This window comes from Haliotis asinina, chromosome 12, assembly GCF_037392515.1.
Source record: "Haliotis asinina isolate JCU_RB_2024 chromosome 12, JCU_Hal_asi_v2, whole genome shotgun sequence".
Taxonomy (NCBI): domain Eukaryota; kingdom Metazoa; phylum Mollusca; class Gastropoda; order Lepetellida; family Haliotidae; genus Haliotis; species Haliotis asinina.
The window spans coordinates 40,838,593-40,856,443 of record NC_090291.1 but is presented as its reverse complement, the minus strand read 5'-3'; the positions used below and the strand labels follow the sequence as shown (position 1 = coordinate 40,856,443).

Here is a 17,851-nt window from a genome sequence, read left to right as displayed (position 1 = left end):
CTGATATAATATAATATATTATTTCAAAATCTTTGATTCCCAGGTGATGCCGATATTATTATATGGCTGTGAGGTTTGCGGAGTTTGCAATATCGGTTATTGGAAAGGGTACACCTTTTATCCTTCAAACGATTTTTAAGGGTAGGACAACAAACTCCCAATGCTATTGTATACGGCCAATGTGGTCGCTATCCAATATATATAAATGCTTACATACGGCTTTTACGCTATTGGCTAAAATTACTCAGAATAAGCGATTGTAGACTGCCCAGGAATACGTTCAGATATTTTGATAATCGGTGCTTTGAGAGGGATCTGTCGTTCTGAGAATTGCTGTGTGCTGATTAACCACTTAACTAAGGACTGATATAATGTGGGGTTTAGCCTCAAGCAAGGTTGTGTGTTATCACTACTCATGTTTAATAAGTTTATAAATGATCAAGCCACGTGAATCAACAATCAAGGTAGAAGCTTGGAAATGGGTTCGATCCCATTAGGCGCCCCTTTCGAAAAGCATAGTCGCCTTGAATGGCAAACATGCATTGGGTTGCTGAAGGCCTATCCTACCCCGGACCTTCATGGGTCCCCTTATTTGGGACTAGCTATAATGGAACATTACAAGGTTACAGCTGGTCACGTGACTCTCTAGGTCTCGTCATATCTAAACTCTACCTATTATGTGTTTACCTTCACATGGGGACGGAACACGAGGAGACGACTGGGGAAGGAAAACCATGGTAGAACTATGGACTGATACGTGTAGAGCAGAACGTGAATGGTGTAGGTGTAAGACTGTCAGAAAATGCAGACTTAGTGAGATGTTCATTCAGAAAAGAAAAACGTTTGATAACGAAACAAGAAAATGTAAACGGAACTATAGCAAAGAATGTCTGATTGAGAAGGAGAGTCTGTAAGAAGAAAACAAATATGAATTTGCGAAAATAATTGGGAAGATAGGAGTGTTATACAACAGAATTCAAACCCACGAGTGTGAAATGAGGACGGTAGTCTACCTTCTGGAGAGAGTGGAGAGGCAGGTGTAGTGTACTGCTGAATGGTGAGATACCCGCTAGTACTGAGGGTGATTGAGTGAGTTAATATTTTACGTCATATCGGCAATACATCAGCCACATCGTGAAGAGAACAATTCAGTTTACATCAATATTAAATCAATAAACAGAGAACGTAAAAACGTGCCATCGAACGACAGTACAAATACTAGGTTATGACAGATATGAACATAAAACTGGCATGTAAAACTGAAACAGTGTAATATATAGGACGACAATACAAAATAAAACACGGGCTACAGAAAACCAAGAACTGAAGGTAGATGACCATACTAGGGACCATGGGGACTTACAGTTCATTAGCTTCCTGCATGGGCCGTACACCACCCTCCAGCTGTTAGCAATTTAGACACATCTAGCCAGAAATACAAAATACACATATGCCACGATTAAGAACAGTGGAAAGTTTAAATTTACTGTGAGTGTTTTAAGTACATTAAGTGCATTTAAGTACCCTCTCAGGAGAACAATAATTTTACAGTACTTTAACCACTAACAGTCTAAGTTACTAATTTAAACTTCCAATAATAAAATACTTGTCTGTTTACAAATTACTTACCAAATCACTTAACAGTACTTAAATGAGAACTGATACTATGTATATATTACTGTCAGTCACAGACATGTTTTAATATGCTGGGTGACGTGTATGCATCCTAGGAATGCTCAATTGAATCTGGTTAGCATGCTGGCCACTTCATCCGCTCTTCAAACTGCTTCCTAAGGACACTCCTGGTCCTGTGAGGCCTAGTGTTGCGGTCTTGCACGAAAGAGGGTCGACCAAAAGCTTGCAGGAATGGTGCTGCTATAGGAATCTCGCCCCGATAAACCTGTCTGGCAAGATTCCCGTCGAGCACGAGCAGTTCAGTGCGTTCACACTATGACCGACCACCCACCAAATCGGTTATGCGTGGCTTCAGTTGCATCTGTGATTCGCTCCCCATTGCGACGATACGTCCTCTGCAAATCATTAGGTGGCAGGTGGATTTCCATATTAACAATTTGAATACCAATGTGCCATTTGTACTGTATTGGGGTGTAAATCCAATAGGGGCTCATGCAGGTAACATAGCTACCGTAAGTCCCCATAGGTCTAAGTATAGTGATTTACCTCCAGTTGGTGGCGATACATAACCTGTTTTATTGTATTGTCCAAAGAGTGCTATAAGTTTTAATTTCCACGCTAGTTTGTGATATTCTAGTTGTGTCACTGTCCTTTGACAACAGGTTTGTATAATATCCACATGTTCTGTTTCAATGTTAAATATGTTCTCGTCACGATATGGCTGATATATTGCCAATGTGACGTTAACTATTACCTCACTCTAGTATGTCACTAGTATGTCACTCAATGTAATGTATTATACGTTAAAGAACCTATTAATGACATTTCAACGGTCTGGTGTGTTCCTCCATTTTTTTAGAAAGTATGGAGAAAACATCCAGTTGTATATATTTCATATCAAATAAGATTTTACAACTTGCAAAAATTAGTGTTACCAATGGCTTGACCCTTCATTTAAGACGCTCACTATCGATGCACGCACGCTGTAATCTGTTACATATGCCTCGATTATTACTGTTACCTTTCAGGAAATAGTCTATTACCCTGAACATGACACATTTCAGCAAACACTACCTTTTACTAATTTAGCGACTACTACAACTGGCACAGCATTCTTGCAGTTGCTGGCGGTACTCTTATAAACCTAAACTCTCTCTGGTATACTAATTGCGTGGATCAATGTTCATGCTGTAGATCAGTGTGTAGTCTGGGCCAGACTTACGTATTTACAACCCGCAGGGCTCTAGATAATTTTTCAAGCAACTGGGCATTTACTCTCACATCTGTATGAGTAGCTGTATTTTTGAGGAGTAACTTGCATTTTGTGTACTCCCACTAGTTATAAGAATTGAGATTTTTATCCTTATTGGGTACATAACTCTTTAATATAAATGCATCTAAACAGACTTAAAGTTTTATTAATTTTCATATTGCCAAACATTTAGCAGCCATTTTAAAATACTGAGTAATGTACGTAAGGTATTTAGACCTATAGGATTAAAACCCTGATTCATATGCGTTTTTGTACTCCCAGAATTGTAATTGAGTAAATGTGATTTTATTGAGTAAAACACGCAAATACGCGCCTTATCTGGAGCTCTGAGACTGGAAAGCTGGAATATTGCTAAGTATTACGTGAAACAACAAGCAACAAACGAACGTTCTGAATCTGACTGTTGGTGTCTGGGTGTAACCATATTGTTCCATCGAACAATAGTTTTCCATCGAATCTGGTACCATTTTGGAACTTCATTGTTTATTTAGCTCGATTTCTATTATGTTTAGTTGGCAAATGTCTGTGCCTCAGTGGAATTCGCTACTGCGGAAGTACATGCTTCAATTTTGATCAGGTAAACCAGTGTCTGATAGTATGAGCAACGTCATAAATGGTGTAGCGTTCCTACAGGGTTTGTAACAGTTGCTGGCGATACTCAGTCCGTTCTCTATTGTATTGTCAAAATTTGTAATCAAATTTAAGCTTTAAGTCTTGACAGGGTGTTTTACTGTAGTTCGTTGACAATTGTTTAAAATAATTTTGGTGTATTCATTATGAATTTTTAAGTCACGATACGACTGAAATACTTTGAAAAATAATTTAAAATAGTCACAAAGTATACCAGCTACATGCCGGAGGTCTGTAGATAACCGAGTCTGGACCAGACAATTCAGTGATCAACAGCATGAGCATCCATCTACGTAACTGGGATGCAATGACATGAAAAAGCTAAGTCAGGAAGTCTGACCACTCGATCTCGTTAGTCATCTGCTACAAGCGTGAGTTGCTGAAGAGCAGTTCTCACCCAGATTTTCATGGTTTTGATCACGTAATCAGAGAATGAAAGTGTGATCAACGTCCCATGCAAATGGTGTATGGCTCCCACAGGGATTTCTATTACTGGCACGATATTCTTCGGAAGTCGAAAACAGTAAAGAGAACGGCTTTGACTGTGGTGCAGAGACGTTCATTCACAACCCTTCAAGGAACATATTTCTAATTAGAGCCAGCGACCGTGGCTCAGGACCACCTCGTTAAATCATTGGGTGTGCGTTATGTTTCTTTATCAGTTACAACTCATTAAGGAGCACATACATATACGACATTGATCATCAGCGTTTAAATTCATTAATTATGGGTGCCTACTTTCGTTCCGTTTGAGGGAAATACAAATACATCTTATAAAAGCCGTTTGTTTAACTGATAATGCAGTATCTTACACAAATCATACTTATATTTCACAAGGTTTCATTGCAGCGTGTTACTTTCGTGTTAGTTAGCAGATGTCGTTGACAAAATGATATTTTACGGGAGGCGGTCAAAACGTAGTCGGCCTAATTTTATTCTCGATGCCTTATGCTTGAAAAGCTAAAATTTCACATGTGTGTAACGTGTTGAACGACATCATCACAACACATTGGGGTATAGCATTTCCAACCAAATTGTAGAAATAAATGCCGACTTGAATCCAGAATCATATATATACAGATTAATGATTGTACTTTCATAAATCGTGCGTATTCGTTTGACGAACTATTGAATTTCGATGTAATTATTTCGATCACTGGAAATAAAACGTTTTAAACGATGTAAACGCCACGTGTTCAACATCTGACGGCACGGATATGAATCAGATGAGTTATCTCCTCACAATCTGTGAGTGATCTGGAAAACCAACAGACTGGCTAGTAACAGCATCACCCTGACGACATTACCTAATATGGTTCCAGCTATTTGATATAAACAATAAGCATATTTCAAAGGAGAGATTTGCAACATATGCAGCCTTCAGCCATGGATGTGACAAGGTGGTGTGTCGTGTCTCCTGCTGTTTGCTGTGTCGTGGGCATATTTCTGCTGATGTACATGTAAGTCTACGCATATTATACTGAGTGAGTTCAGTTTTGCATTGCTTTTTGCAATGTTTTAGCAATATTACGGCGGGGGACCAGGAAATACGGAATATTCAAGTACAATACTTCATTTAAGAATATGGGGGTAGCCTTGCTAAAGCGCAAATTTGTCCCCCGGGTATAATTCCCCACTTTGGTACAGTCTGAGTCATTGGCCGTGATATTTCTGGAATCTTGCTAAGAACGGCACCAAACCATAATCGGGCAATCATTGGTTGTCAGAATCATATGATCTTTCTTTTTAAAGCTCTGAAATTGTTAAAGCTCTGAAATTATCACCAAGTTTCAGCTTTCCTTTCCCACATGCTGGTGAAACCGAATAAAGCTACGTTAAGCAAACAAACTTCCTTTTGCCACACATATAACGAATCAGGCACCTGCACTACCCAACTGAAAGGAACTATATACTTGTCTCCAGATATGGAATATGGCGTCTGCGACTACTTTCCAGCGCTGGAATACCTGGACCCGCTCCAACAATATTCCTTGGAAACTTCACGCATTTTGCAACTAAAGTGATTGGTTTATTAAACATATTATTAAATCATAAGTAATCATTTATGCAATTTGAATATTCATTTTCAATGCTGATCGTGAAATTCGTCAACATTTAGTTGTACTTGTACGTATGCATCCTACCTAATGCATGAGATTACAGTATGCATTTAGCACATTCATACAAATAATTAAATGATATGAGTTACGTAGCTCTTGTGAATTGAAAGGGGCTTGTGGATCCTTCACGCCGGCTAAGAAAACGATACGGGAAAGTGTACGGGTGAGTAGAAAACTGAATATTATCCTTCTGTAAGTACACACTCTATTTGTAGGAATGAATGTAAATATTCAAGCATGAACGCAGTGGAAAACATTTTCATTGCGTATGATTATTTTTTATGTAAAATGCTTTATCTTCATTGGGCAATGACGCTTTAAGAAGTTTCCGCGTCACCCCTCCCGCTAGTGACAACTGAAAAAAAATATTATCCGCTGCTATATGGTAACCGAAAATCCAATCGAGAGGCAGACGCCATTTTGTTTACATGCCATATGGTCGATATCTTCTTTATAAACTCAAATGATATTTTGTACATTGAACATGGAGGTAAGATAAAAACGTTATATGCTTCTCCCTAATACTGTCTGATGTACGCCTCCGAAGGGAACACTGCTAAAAAGAGACGTATATCAGGTCGTGCTACCATTGACAGAAGCTTATAGTATTGAGGCATTGTTTCACATAAACTAAAGGGAAACTGCTCTCTTTTTGCAAATCGTCTTTAAATGTTTTGGGTTTCAGGCAGTACGTTGGAGCCCAACCATTCATAATCGTGCATGACATGGACATTCTGAAAGAAGTCCTTGTGAAGAAATTTGACAATTTTACAAATCGAAAGGTGTGGCTGATAGCAATATATCTCACCTACTTGCTAGCATGAACGTACGTGCCGTTGCTTAGTTTGTGGCAAGTAATGAATGACATGAATGTATGATACTGAAATTTATTATTTTCAAACAGCTGTTGACGGATTATCTATTTTCTTTTATTGTTCTATAGACAGGACTAATACAATTCTGTAAATGATAAATGAGTTTCACGTCTATATATCAGTTGTAAACGAGGTAATGGGAGTTGAACTACATGTTCTAATCACCATGAATCTTGTCGGTGATAATACAGAATGTGAGGAATCTATGTTTTGAATCCAATAATGGTTATTGGTGTAAGGTCTATTCATGCACAGATGCATTTAAGCAATATTTGAGACGATAATGTTTCGTTTTAATTCAGACAGTGATAAGTAGTATAGACGTGAACCAGCTCGCATTTGGGGCAGCTCTAAACTTTTCCAGAGATGCCCAGTGGTATAGGCTGAGGAGGATTATGACGGCAGCATTCAGTGGATCAAAAATTAGACATGTAAGTACTTCAAGGCATATTCAGATATGTACATGGTCAAAACGTTCTAGACCTACATAACTTCTACACTGATGACACCAAGTAATCTTAGGAGTGTTGTTGGACAGAATCCTTCATCAGCATTTCAGTTATTTTGCTCAAATAGATCAGCTAGTTCGAAATCAAACAGGTCCTTGAAGCATACTTAGGTATACATACGAGTGCAGCAGACTTGAGCTCGTCATTACCGTCATAGCGTTGTCCACGGAGACGTTCCTTCAATTTTGGAAATAGTGAAGGTCGCTTGGGGCCAACAAGACTCCTAAGATTAGTTGGTGTCACCAGTCTAGAAGCTATGTAGGCCTAGAGGTTTTGATCAACCCTCGTATTACGATTGGTCTTCAGTAAATCATGCTTGACGTAGAAGGCGACCAATGGTTTACTCGATTTGGTTGACACATGTCAAATGCGTAGATCGATGTTCACGATGTTGATTTCCATATTCTCTGTTCCTGACTCCTGATTATGTCTGGAGACGCAAACAGAATTCCGCCATATATCTAGTGCTGGAATATTGCAAGGTCTAGTGTATACGAACACCCTCATTGTAAGGACAAATGATAATTGATGTCAGACACCGTTCTTAAATTCGAGTAATGTATGTTCTTTATTACAGATGTGTGGACAGTTGAACGCAGTAGCAGCTGTATTAGCAGCGAACCTGGGCGCGGCTGCAGAGGAACAGGAACCATGTTGTGTGAGAGAGTATGTGTACCTTAGTGAAACATCAAACATTCTACAAAATGTGCATAATTAGGATTTAGGTTCATAGACTTTCAAATGTGTGAGTTCTGGACGTGAAAAGAGTTTTCATACATGTTCAAATGCAGTCTTGATTTCAGTAATGATCATATTCATCCATCAGTAAAACCTACAATGAGTTTCGAGACAGACATGGTGTGGGCATTTCTAAATTTGACCTTTCAAAGGTCAAAATGATTTCTGCAATTCCTTCTACTTAAACTTGTGTATATTCCGATCAGTATCTGAATTTGCCGGGGTGGGACTCGCAAGCACCCAGTGGCATCACTGTTGATGGAGATTCACCAACACTGCCTCTGTCAACATATCTCATGATGTCAATCACTGGATTTTCTGATCCAGACTCGATTATCTTCAGACCGCCGTCATACAGTGTTGATATTTCGGTGTTGAATATACACATGTTCATACAGTCGGAACTTTACCATCAACTCTTCTTTGAACAAAGATTTCTTAATTATGGGCACGGATAGGTTTTGTTGCAAAATATTATCATATTTATGGAAAATCACTTCAGTCAATACAATAAGAGACAAGAGCATACCAAAGTATAAGCTTATGTGCATATAGACGGAGAGGATATGGACCCGAGAACAATTAACTCCCACGTTTTACCTTAATATACAGTACGGAAATGTTGCAATATATGTGTTCAACGTCAGTATTTCTTGTGAATGTAAATATGAAACGTTAACATCACATTAATGACAGTAGTTAGTCTCGGAAAACCATTTCACTAAACATACTGGCAATAGGGTGGCGAGGTTGTGCTGTAGTTAAAGCTTTCGCTCGTCACGCCGAAGACCAAAATGAGTACAATGTGAAAAGCCTATTTCTGGCATCCCCTGATGTTACTGTAATATTGCAAGTAGCGGCGTAAAAACACACTCACTCACTCATAATTATGTGGTACTGACACTTAATGAAATGGTCCTACTCTTTCATCAGGTACTTCGTTCCATACGTCTTGGACACAATTGCCAATACAACGCTAGGGGTTCAAATAAACACGCAGAAAGATTTCAACCACCCTCTTGTCATCAACATGACTCAAATATTTGCACGCGGATTCAGGAAGTGGAAATTATTATTTCTATCTGGTAAGAGACATGATACACTCAAGATGTAAACCAACTATTTGCATGGGCAGTTTACATTAAAGCAAATATGACAATGTTATGACTGAACCTTTTGTCTTCATTGCACATACATTATTAACCCCACTTAAACTACTGTTATAATTTCATTCTGGGGGAATGAGTGAAAAGGTGCAGATTTAGTGAATAGCCCTTGCGTCTGAACCATTTTACAGAAAATATAATATTTTTTTCTCAAGAGGTTAGAACTACAAAGTAATTTTGTTCAAATGAACACTACATTATAATACGATGTAACTGACCTGTTTATCACTGTTTTCATTTACAGTTGCTTTTCCAGTCATCAAGCCAATGCTGAAAATTTGTGGAGTGCACACTTTTGAAACAAGCGCTCTCTATTTCCTGAGAACATTTGTTAAATCTATCATTAACAAGCGGCAGAAGCAACCTGAGTCACAAGTAGGTCAATTTCCACATTAGTTTTATTCGGAAGAAAGTAGACTTGACAGCATGACAAAGCCCTAGCATTATTATGTTTAGTGACAAGCAGCAATATGCCAGCACTTGCTTCTTGTAGAAACACGTGGACCTTCTACACATACTCATTGACGCCAATGAGAACAATGTTCACGAAGGAACACCGCCTCTGCGTTCATGTAACCGTGAGTAACCGTATCCTTTTTCGTAATTCGTGTTAAGTTTAAATGTAAATTTAATAACTGTGTATGTGTATGTACTTATATTGTGTCACATGAAGTCTAACTGCAGTATCCGGAATGTGTCCCGGTAGAGAGTATTTGTTATTCTTTACGCTTCAGATTCATTCAGTAAAGGGTTTTTGTCTTGTGGTGTTTTTCCTCCAGATGTGTCATTCGATGAAGTGCATGCACAAGGGATGCTCTTCCTTGCTACCTTTGATGGATTATCAGTGCCCCTCTCGTTCCTGGCGCATGCCCTGGCTACTCATCCCGATGTACAGAAGGCTCTCTTTGACGAAATACACTCAGTAGTCGGTGATGTATGCAATTGTTATAGATATTAACCGTTAAACCATTTTCTAAATATTTAGTCTGATGTTACCAGTTTCATAGTATCAAACTAGCCATTTTTGCAGCAGGAGGAACCGACCTGGGACAATGTACGGAATATGGAATATCTTGATCATGTCATCAGGGAAACTCTCCGCCTTTACCCACCATTGACATTGTAAGTAGAGTGAGTGAGTGACTTTTCTCCAGATATATCAGGAGAATCAGGAGAGTTATGGAAATAACTGGGATGGTTATAGTATGACTGAATGAATGAATGAATGAATGAATGAATGTTACTGTTTAGAAATCACTAACATTAAAAAAACGTGTGTGTCCCGTTAAACCAGCAAACCAAAACAAAAACAAGTGTACAAAGTTCAATTACATATTGAATAAACAAATAGACACGGTTACAATGAATAACAGTGCACACTCCTAATGCAATACAATTGGATCACAAATCTAAATTGGTCTCTTTCCCATGTTAAACAGATCTACAAACTGAAGATCGTTCTCAGTTGTAAACTGTTCAATGCAGATGTGGCCTCTTGAGTGGTCGGACTTGAAATTATGGGCCTGTTTGACTTTTACCATCAGTATATCATTCAGAAACTACAGCAGTCATGAACAAAACATTCATCTTCACAACAAATAACTCTAGAATAACGATTCAAGACACGGCTGTTAAAACTACAAACTCCCTAGGCAGTAAAATCACTACGCAATGGACAGTATGTTTGCATCATGTGAACACCTCCATGTAAAATGTACAGTTTGACTTTTCGACGATAATTGAAACATTACTGACGCAATAAAGCCTACACTGTGAATAAAGACGTATTTTAATTATATCGAGAAATGGACATCTAAACGCGTCTCTGCTTATGAGGATGCCATATTTCGAGCGATTCCGCGACCTTGTTCCGATACTTAGGAAGATGTCCTCGCTTAACGTGCAATTGCTAGTCAAGCTATTACAGAAAGGTCTGTAACGTTCTTGACCCGTCTGCCACATGACAAAACCTGATATACTTGCTAAATAATCAAAATGCGAGGAAAAACTTACGTTCACTCTTGAGCCACGTGCCCTTCTTTCACTGTCCGGCGAGGAAATGGAGTTACTTATGGGACAACTGGACATTCCACTACGTGAGTGATGTAAGCAGGCAGATGAGCCTAAGTCCAAAGTAGTCCCCGTCATACATGTCACCAACATCCCTTGTATACCTTTCATAATAATTCAAGATACTTCATGGTTTGCATTATCACCACCATTTAGAAATTATTGGCATCCCATCGTCTTTTAGAGATGACATGAGTAAAACAAAGGGAAGTAACTACAGCTTACTCTTATAAGATGAAAATACATAATTAGCCTAAGTTCAAGGAGATCAACGCCCAAAAGAACTGAAACACATAACAACTGAAAGTTAATTGTTGTGACATTATAAATAGACAAAAACATTCTCATTACAGAATGAGTGAATGAATGGATGGATTCTCTACATCGGGAGATTCTCCAAACGTCTTAATATGTAATTACAGCACTAACAAATCAATAAAACATACCAGCCATGAACTGTTTCCCTAAAATGTAAGGCTTTTTTTCAGTGAGACCACAGTCTGCTGAGGATGGCTCACATCCAATAGAAACAGCATGTTTCATAATTAATTATGTTCATAACGAAAGATAGGATGACTTCACAAGGTCTTTATCTTGCCCAGCTGCAACAGGTCACTCACCTTCGGTTTTGCAGCATTGGTAGAGAAACAGCAAACACAGTTACCATCAAGGGTTACACTTTCCCTAAAGGTTCAACTGTTATCATACCCTCGTTGGAGATACAGAGAGACCCAGACTACTATGATGAACCAGATACCTTTCTACCTGATCGGTAGGTAGATCCGGTGGTTGTTCAGGATAGAGATAGATATGCATGTCCCCATGAATAAAAGAAGAAACACAATAAGGGTCAAACTGGAGTTCGAATCCATGGTCATTATCAGCCACTCCTAAGGGACGCAAGCCTGCAAAACAAATGGTGAATGACCGGAACACTTCAATTTGAGTATGTCAGGTACATTTAGGAGATAAAATCGTAGTGGACGTAGAACTACGTTGTTGTAGTTGAGCTGACGTAACATTAGTAATTCGGGGTAATAACAATGATATAGTGTATGTTTGCGCTTCGACTGTGCCTCTCCTTGGTGCTGAATGCAATGCATTACAAATGCCCTTTTTAATAATATTGATACTGTTACGGTTAAGAATTTACCGTGACAACAATGTAAGAAATCCCCTTGTGAACCAGCAAAACAGAACAAAGACAAGTTTAAAATATTCAGATATTATTATTATTATGCAACGAGAGCAAGGTATACAAAGTCACAAGTCAATATACCAATGCAGATTTCAGCAACAGCAGCTGAGTAGTAGATTAACTTTGCAATGTTTTGTTGGAGCCGACGTCTCCTATACGGTTTTTCAGTTGTATTAAATGTTTTGGAAGTCTGCATTTGAGGAAGGTAAATGTATTTGGTCAAATGTGTTAAAATGTTCACGGAACCTAGAAAGTAGAATGTAGTGGAAAAGTGATCATACTAGATGCGTTATGCGTCATATATGAATTAAGTGACCTCAATTTATCTTTTCACCTCGAAGAACGATGAAAATAGACGTTGTTCAAAGCATCCGCTTCAGTGCAAAACAGTCACAAATAATGTGTTTATATTTGCTTTATCAAACGTAATGTATATCCGGCGGCATTAATGAAAGTTCAAGCTCTTGGTAACAGTATTTCTTAAAAGCTGCAAAATCTGTGTTTTTATTTTAAATATATCCAACTGAATGTTCAACGAAATTACTTAACAGTGTGGAAAAATCACATCAGGCCGTTGAAGTGTCATTATTAGGTTCTTTAACGTCAGATAAATTCTGTTACGAATGTCGCTCGATCCATGGAAAGTAGAGGACAATACACACGCATTGATGCTTTTTCAGTCACCTGTTTGAAACTGCAGCTTAACACTTTTTTGACACTTGCTGAGGAGGGTCAGGCTGTAAGCCTTTTGGAATTCCGTCAGTCGCAGCAGATAGCTCGCTCTCTTCTTTAATTGGAGTCAGGGTGTTATTGGTAGACGGTGGCAGAGATTTCAAGCAAATGGGTCTTTGGACCAGGCTGTCCAGGGTCACAACAATCCGATACGACATCACATAATTAACACTTCGTTACGTAGCAGATTCCTTAAAGCAGCAGATCTTCAGGCAGAACACTTCCATGTTAACAATGCAAGGATATTCAGCAGCACCATTCGTCGAAGTTTCAGCGCAGACGGACTCCGCTGTAGGCGACGTGCAGTTCGATATTTTGTCTGTATGTCCCGATGTGTCACGTTTGTCAATACATTAAACGTTATAATGACACTCATAGTGCTATGGATTGTAAGTCCGGTTCTTTACACGTACTATATATCAGTTGACCCGTATATTTGATTTATATACTGTCGTATTACTATCAGACTACTGCATCGGTCACCCTCATTCGTCTTCAGATGGAAAGGCAACATCAACCCACTTGCTTGGCTTCCATTCGGTTACGGTCAGCGTCAATGTCTTGCAGTCAGACTAGCTATGCTTACGATGAAGATTGCCATCATCCATGTCCTCCGAAAAGTTAAATTTGTCACACTGCCTGGTACGCCTGTAAGTGTCTTTTGCTTCATTTATGTTTCTTATATGGATCTAAGAAGATCTAAAACGTTTCATCCGTGTCTTTGATGTACATATATTATTAAAGATACACATACAGATATAGTGCATATTGCTTCATTTATGCTCCTTAATTGGCAGTCTTAACACATATCATTCAGGTCATTACGAAATATTACATTATCATTAGCTCGTACCTAGTATGGTTATATACTTTCAGTCTTTGGCTACCAACAGCCCATTTTTACATTGTAGTGTTAAAAAATAGACTTCTGCTTTTAAAAATATATGCTAGCTAGCGGTTAGCGCGAAGCAGGGGATATATTATTACGTTTGTAGACTCATTCCGTCCGCCTGTCCATACGCACGTACGAATTGTTATATCTTAAGAATCGTTAACTAGATTCTTTTCATAATTGGTACCTGGGTTCATCACTGTATAAGAAAGGTCCCAACCAGACTTGGCCTTCATTTCACGGTTTCCTTCTGGCCTTTAGCGTTATACCCTTGTCGGTATCTCAAGAACCGCTCACTCCGTTGATTTGGGGAACCTCACTTGATTTTGAACGTCATGGAGACACTTTGAACATTTCGGCATGTTAACCTGCATGTAAAGGTTGTCAGTGAGATACCTCAAGAGCTAGTTACTGGATTCTCTTCATCGTTGAAGCGAAGCTTTATGCTTCTGTAGCGCTTCACTTAATGTGCAAAGACATGGCGACACTTTAGCATATTAATCGTTCACCTAGTTGATTTTGGGGACCTTCACTTGTTTTGAAGGTCATGGCGACACTTTGAAGATTTAGGCATGTTAACCTGCATGTTAAGCTTGTGAGCGAGATACCTCAAGAACCCTTCACTTGACTTTCTTCATACTTGACGCCAACATCTATCTAGGAAGGGTGCAAGGCACAGTTATTTTTTGAACGGTTCACTGGATTCTCCTCACTGACTTCCAAGACTTTCCTTGAATGTTTTTTTTATAAGCAGTGTCTATATTTTTGCATATTTTCACAATGACATTCGTGTTGTTGGCACAATAAGCCTCCCACTTTCACTTTACTTTCGAACTCTTATTTGATAATTTGCGACGGGGGGGGGGGGGGGGGGGGGGAGGAGGAGGACGGATGGTTTCATTCCGTGATAATCTGGTGAATTTACAGTCCTTCGCAGACATGGTTTGATAGGTTATATGTATGTATTATGAACCTAGAACTATTTTTAGTCACGTTATGGCTGAAATTATGGCAATGTGACCTTCAATCCTAACTCACTCCCTCACATATTTCGTTGGTCGGGAAGAACTCCATAAAATTCACACAAAGATTAACCATATTGTAGACTCAAGCAAAGGTCTGGGTTTGCCACAGTTATTGATACAACATTATTGACCTAACTGGATGCTTATCGTGTATCAATCAATTCCCCTAACTTCGTGTTTCCACAATTTCCACACTGGTGTTACCTACCAGGACGTCCAGCATATCCCCACGCTGATGCCTTTCTCGACATTTCTGACCAGCTACCCTGGTCTTTTGGGGATGAAAATGTTTGCATTAAAAAAGACATTTAAAAAGGTGTGTGAAATGTTTCCTTACAGGACTTGCTGGAGTTGGAGTACCCAACCATTGGACGAATTGTACCAAAACAGGCAATCAAGCTGAGGATTGAACTCCGGGACAGAGCCTAATCATTCCATTTGCTGAGGCCGACCCACTCTTTCACACTCACGCTCTTGTCCACAACACACTCGTGAACGGCCCAGATGGTTCGTGAATACGAACAGACTTAACTACACAAGTATGCGTTACAAAATAGATTCAGAAAAACAGAAACAGCACACTGCATTTTAACATTATCCAAACGGTATATAAGGATTTTAAAACACTTTGTGACATAAAACAATCTGAAATGAAAACAATATTTTAGATGAAACTGTTGCTGCAACAAAGGAAAGTTACAGTCGTCATTTCTGGAAAGCTCCAATATTGTTTTTGTTGGGAAAGTATATGAAAACATATAATTTAAGGAATGGTTTAAATAACCACCACCACCTCGCAGTAGACACGAATAACATTGATAATCCATTTGGGGAATAATTTCATGACTTTGTACGCAATCACTACTTCAGTGACTGTGAGCATTTTATTACCTCTGATGAATGCCTTGAATCGTATAACTGATAACTAGACTGTATGTGCAGCAAGTATGAAATGTGGATAATCACCCAGGCAGGAATGCCGCCCAGTTGATGTGTTTAAAGAATTATTTGAATATTGCTTCCTTTTATGAATTTCTGTTTTTTTCCGAGTTATAGACAGCGGTGGTGGATACAGAACAACTTCATTTCATCTGAATTTGAACATTTTCCCACTATTCATTAATGCCCGTTGTCTGGATACTTCATGCTAGCTAAGCTTGATGACACAGCCATTTTCACGATATTCAGTAAGTAGTAATGACACGCAAAACATGACATGCTACTGGTGATACTCAATGGAACTATTTACCCGTGATGGTCCGGGTAAGAATATTGACCTTCAGTAACCCATGCATGTCGCAAGAGGCGAAGATCGATGCTCATGCTGGTGATCACTTGATAATCTGGTCCAGACGATTATTACATACCGGTGCCATATAACTGGAATATTGCTGAGTGTGGTTTAAAACTAAACTCACTCACTCACTCACTCACTCACTCATCAGAACTATTCCTTTGAATCACTGCTTTGGACAAAGACATTTATCAGCAAGAAGGGTATAATGAAACGTCATCAGCTTGGGTCAAGATCTATTCAGTATATAAATAATTACTGTATTAATACAGAAGTTTAATCACAACTAAATCGTACGCTAAAGTACAAGCGGCACGATTTACCAAAACTGTAATTGTAATCTATAGCAAATGTCCATTCTTGAAGCTATGACGCTGAGTACTATGTATTACTTGTAACATAAAAGTCACGTAACATATAAGTATCTGCTTATTATTGTTTTTTACCTATGACCAACCGTCAAGATATAAATTCTGTACGCTTTTTCGCACAGAAAATGCTATCCCTTGTGTTGTACCACATATTTAGGCAAAACAGAAGATTATTGGTGGGCATTTATTGATTTATGAATGTCCCTATAATTTGCAAAATGCGTATAAATTCACTGTTCAAATTTTACACATGTACTTTTGGCATTGGTACCACTTATACAAATAAACATCTGTCTGTCTCTCAAAACCATCGTGTGTTATTGTATTCTTACTTCCTTTATCATCAATGTATTGCGGACAAGGTATGACATGAGACGGGTTTGGCAAACCTGGATCCATGCAGTAAAAAGGTAATACTTACTGGACTGGGTTCATTTCAATTCATATTTTGTTTATTTTAGATGACTCAAATGTGTCAAAATTTCTTATCATATGACGGGTTTGTCTAACATGTGTTGGTTAACAAAAGAATATATCTTGTATTCAAGACACCAAGTCTCCAAGTGTATGTTTTTAGACCAACAGTATCAAAGGAAACAGTACAGAATTATTCATTGGAACATGTTAAATTAAATTTATTAACTGATCAAATCACCAAATATATAACGTAGTCCATTACAACATCTAAATTGGTGAAAACTACGGGTTCATTAACCGGTATAATGATTTCTTGGGACTCAAAGGTCCGTCTGGCACTTTGGAGGTCTGAAGAAATAGGTCCTTTCCGTAAATAAATACATCTCTATGTATTCCTCAAAAACCTCAAAATCAATCACCTCAGTGATATGAAGCTCTGAAAACAATTGTTCAATAGGTTTTACAAATTTTTAATTTTAAAATCTACCGACGTACCGGCTCGGGATCATGGTTTTCGATTGCTGACTACCATGAACAATTTTGATATGTATCTAATCCTAGTACTTCATCATGCCCCTACCATCCCGAGCTACTGAAGGGATGGTGTAAATCCAGGTAAGGGTTCCTGCAGGTAGCAATAATAATCTAAGTCCACATGCCTCCTCGAATGATGTTCTACCTTCAGTTGTTGGGGGTCCATAGCTCGTGATTTATATTGTACCGTCTTTGATTACAATGTTTTAGTTTTACATGCTAAATTTATTTTCATATCTGCAATACTGTAGTAGGGCCGACTCGGTTGTCCATTTCAGACAATTACTGTCACTGATACCAACAAAACACATAAAAATTGGAAGCTCTTTGTGAGGGATGAAACCAACGAAATCAGCTACCCACTTGCTGACA

General features: G+C 38.6%; 1 protein-coding gene across 1 annotated transcript; it reads left to right on the top strand.

The window, feature by feature from the left end:
* The first annotated feature begins 4,903 nt into the window (after positions 1-4,903).
* Positions 4,904-16,835, top strand: LOC137258914 (cytochrome P450 3A4-like). Its single transcript, XM_067796606.1, has 14 exons — positions 4,904-4,998; positions 5,462-5,558; positions 5,769-5,821; positions 6,344-6,440; positions 6,836-6,964; positions 7,620-7,708; positions 8,714-8,865; positions 9,191-9,321; positions 9,440-9,524; positions 9,726-9,880; positions 9,977-10,068; positions 11,651-11,788; positions 13,446-13,596; positions 15,203-16,835. The coding sequence occupies exons 1-14, from the start codon at positions 4,910-4,912 to the stop codon at positions 15,290-15,292; spliced, it is 1,548 nt and encodes a 515-aa protein (XP_067652707.1). The 5' UTR covers positions 4,904-4,909; the 3' UTR covers positions 15,293-16,835.
* Positions 16,836-17,851: the final 1,016 nt, after the last annotated feature.

Bases quoted from the DNA above. Each gene is read 5' to 3' on its own strand.
- LOC137258914 (XM_067796606.1), top strand. From the start codon at position 4,910: ATGCAGCCTTCAGCCATGGATGTGACAAGGTGGTGTGTCGTGTCTCCT. The intron at 4,999-5,461 runs GTAAGTCTACGC...ACTTGTCTCCAG, and splicing joins ATATTTCTGCTGATGTACAT to ATATGGAATATGGCGTCTGC. The intron at 9,322-9,439 runs GTAGGTCAATTT...TGCTTCTTGTAG, and splicing joins AGAAGCAACCTGAGTCACAA to AAACACGTGGACCTTCTACA.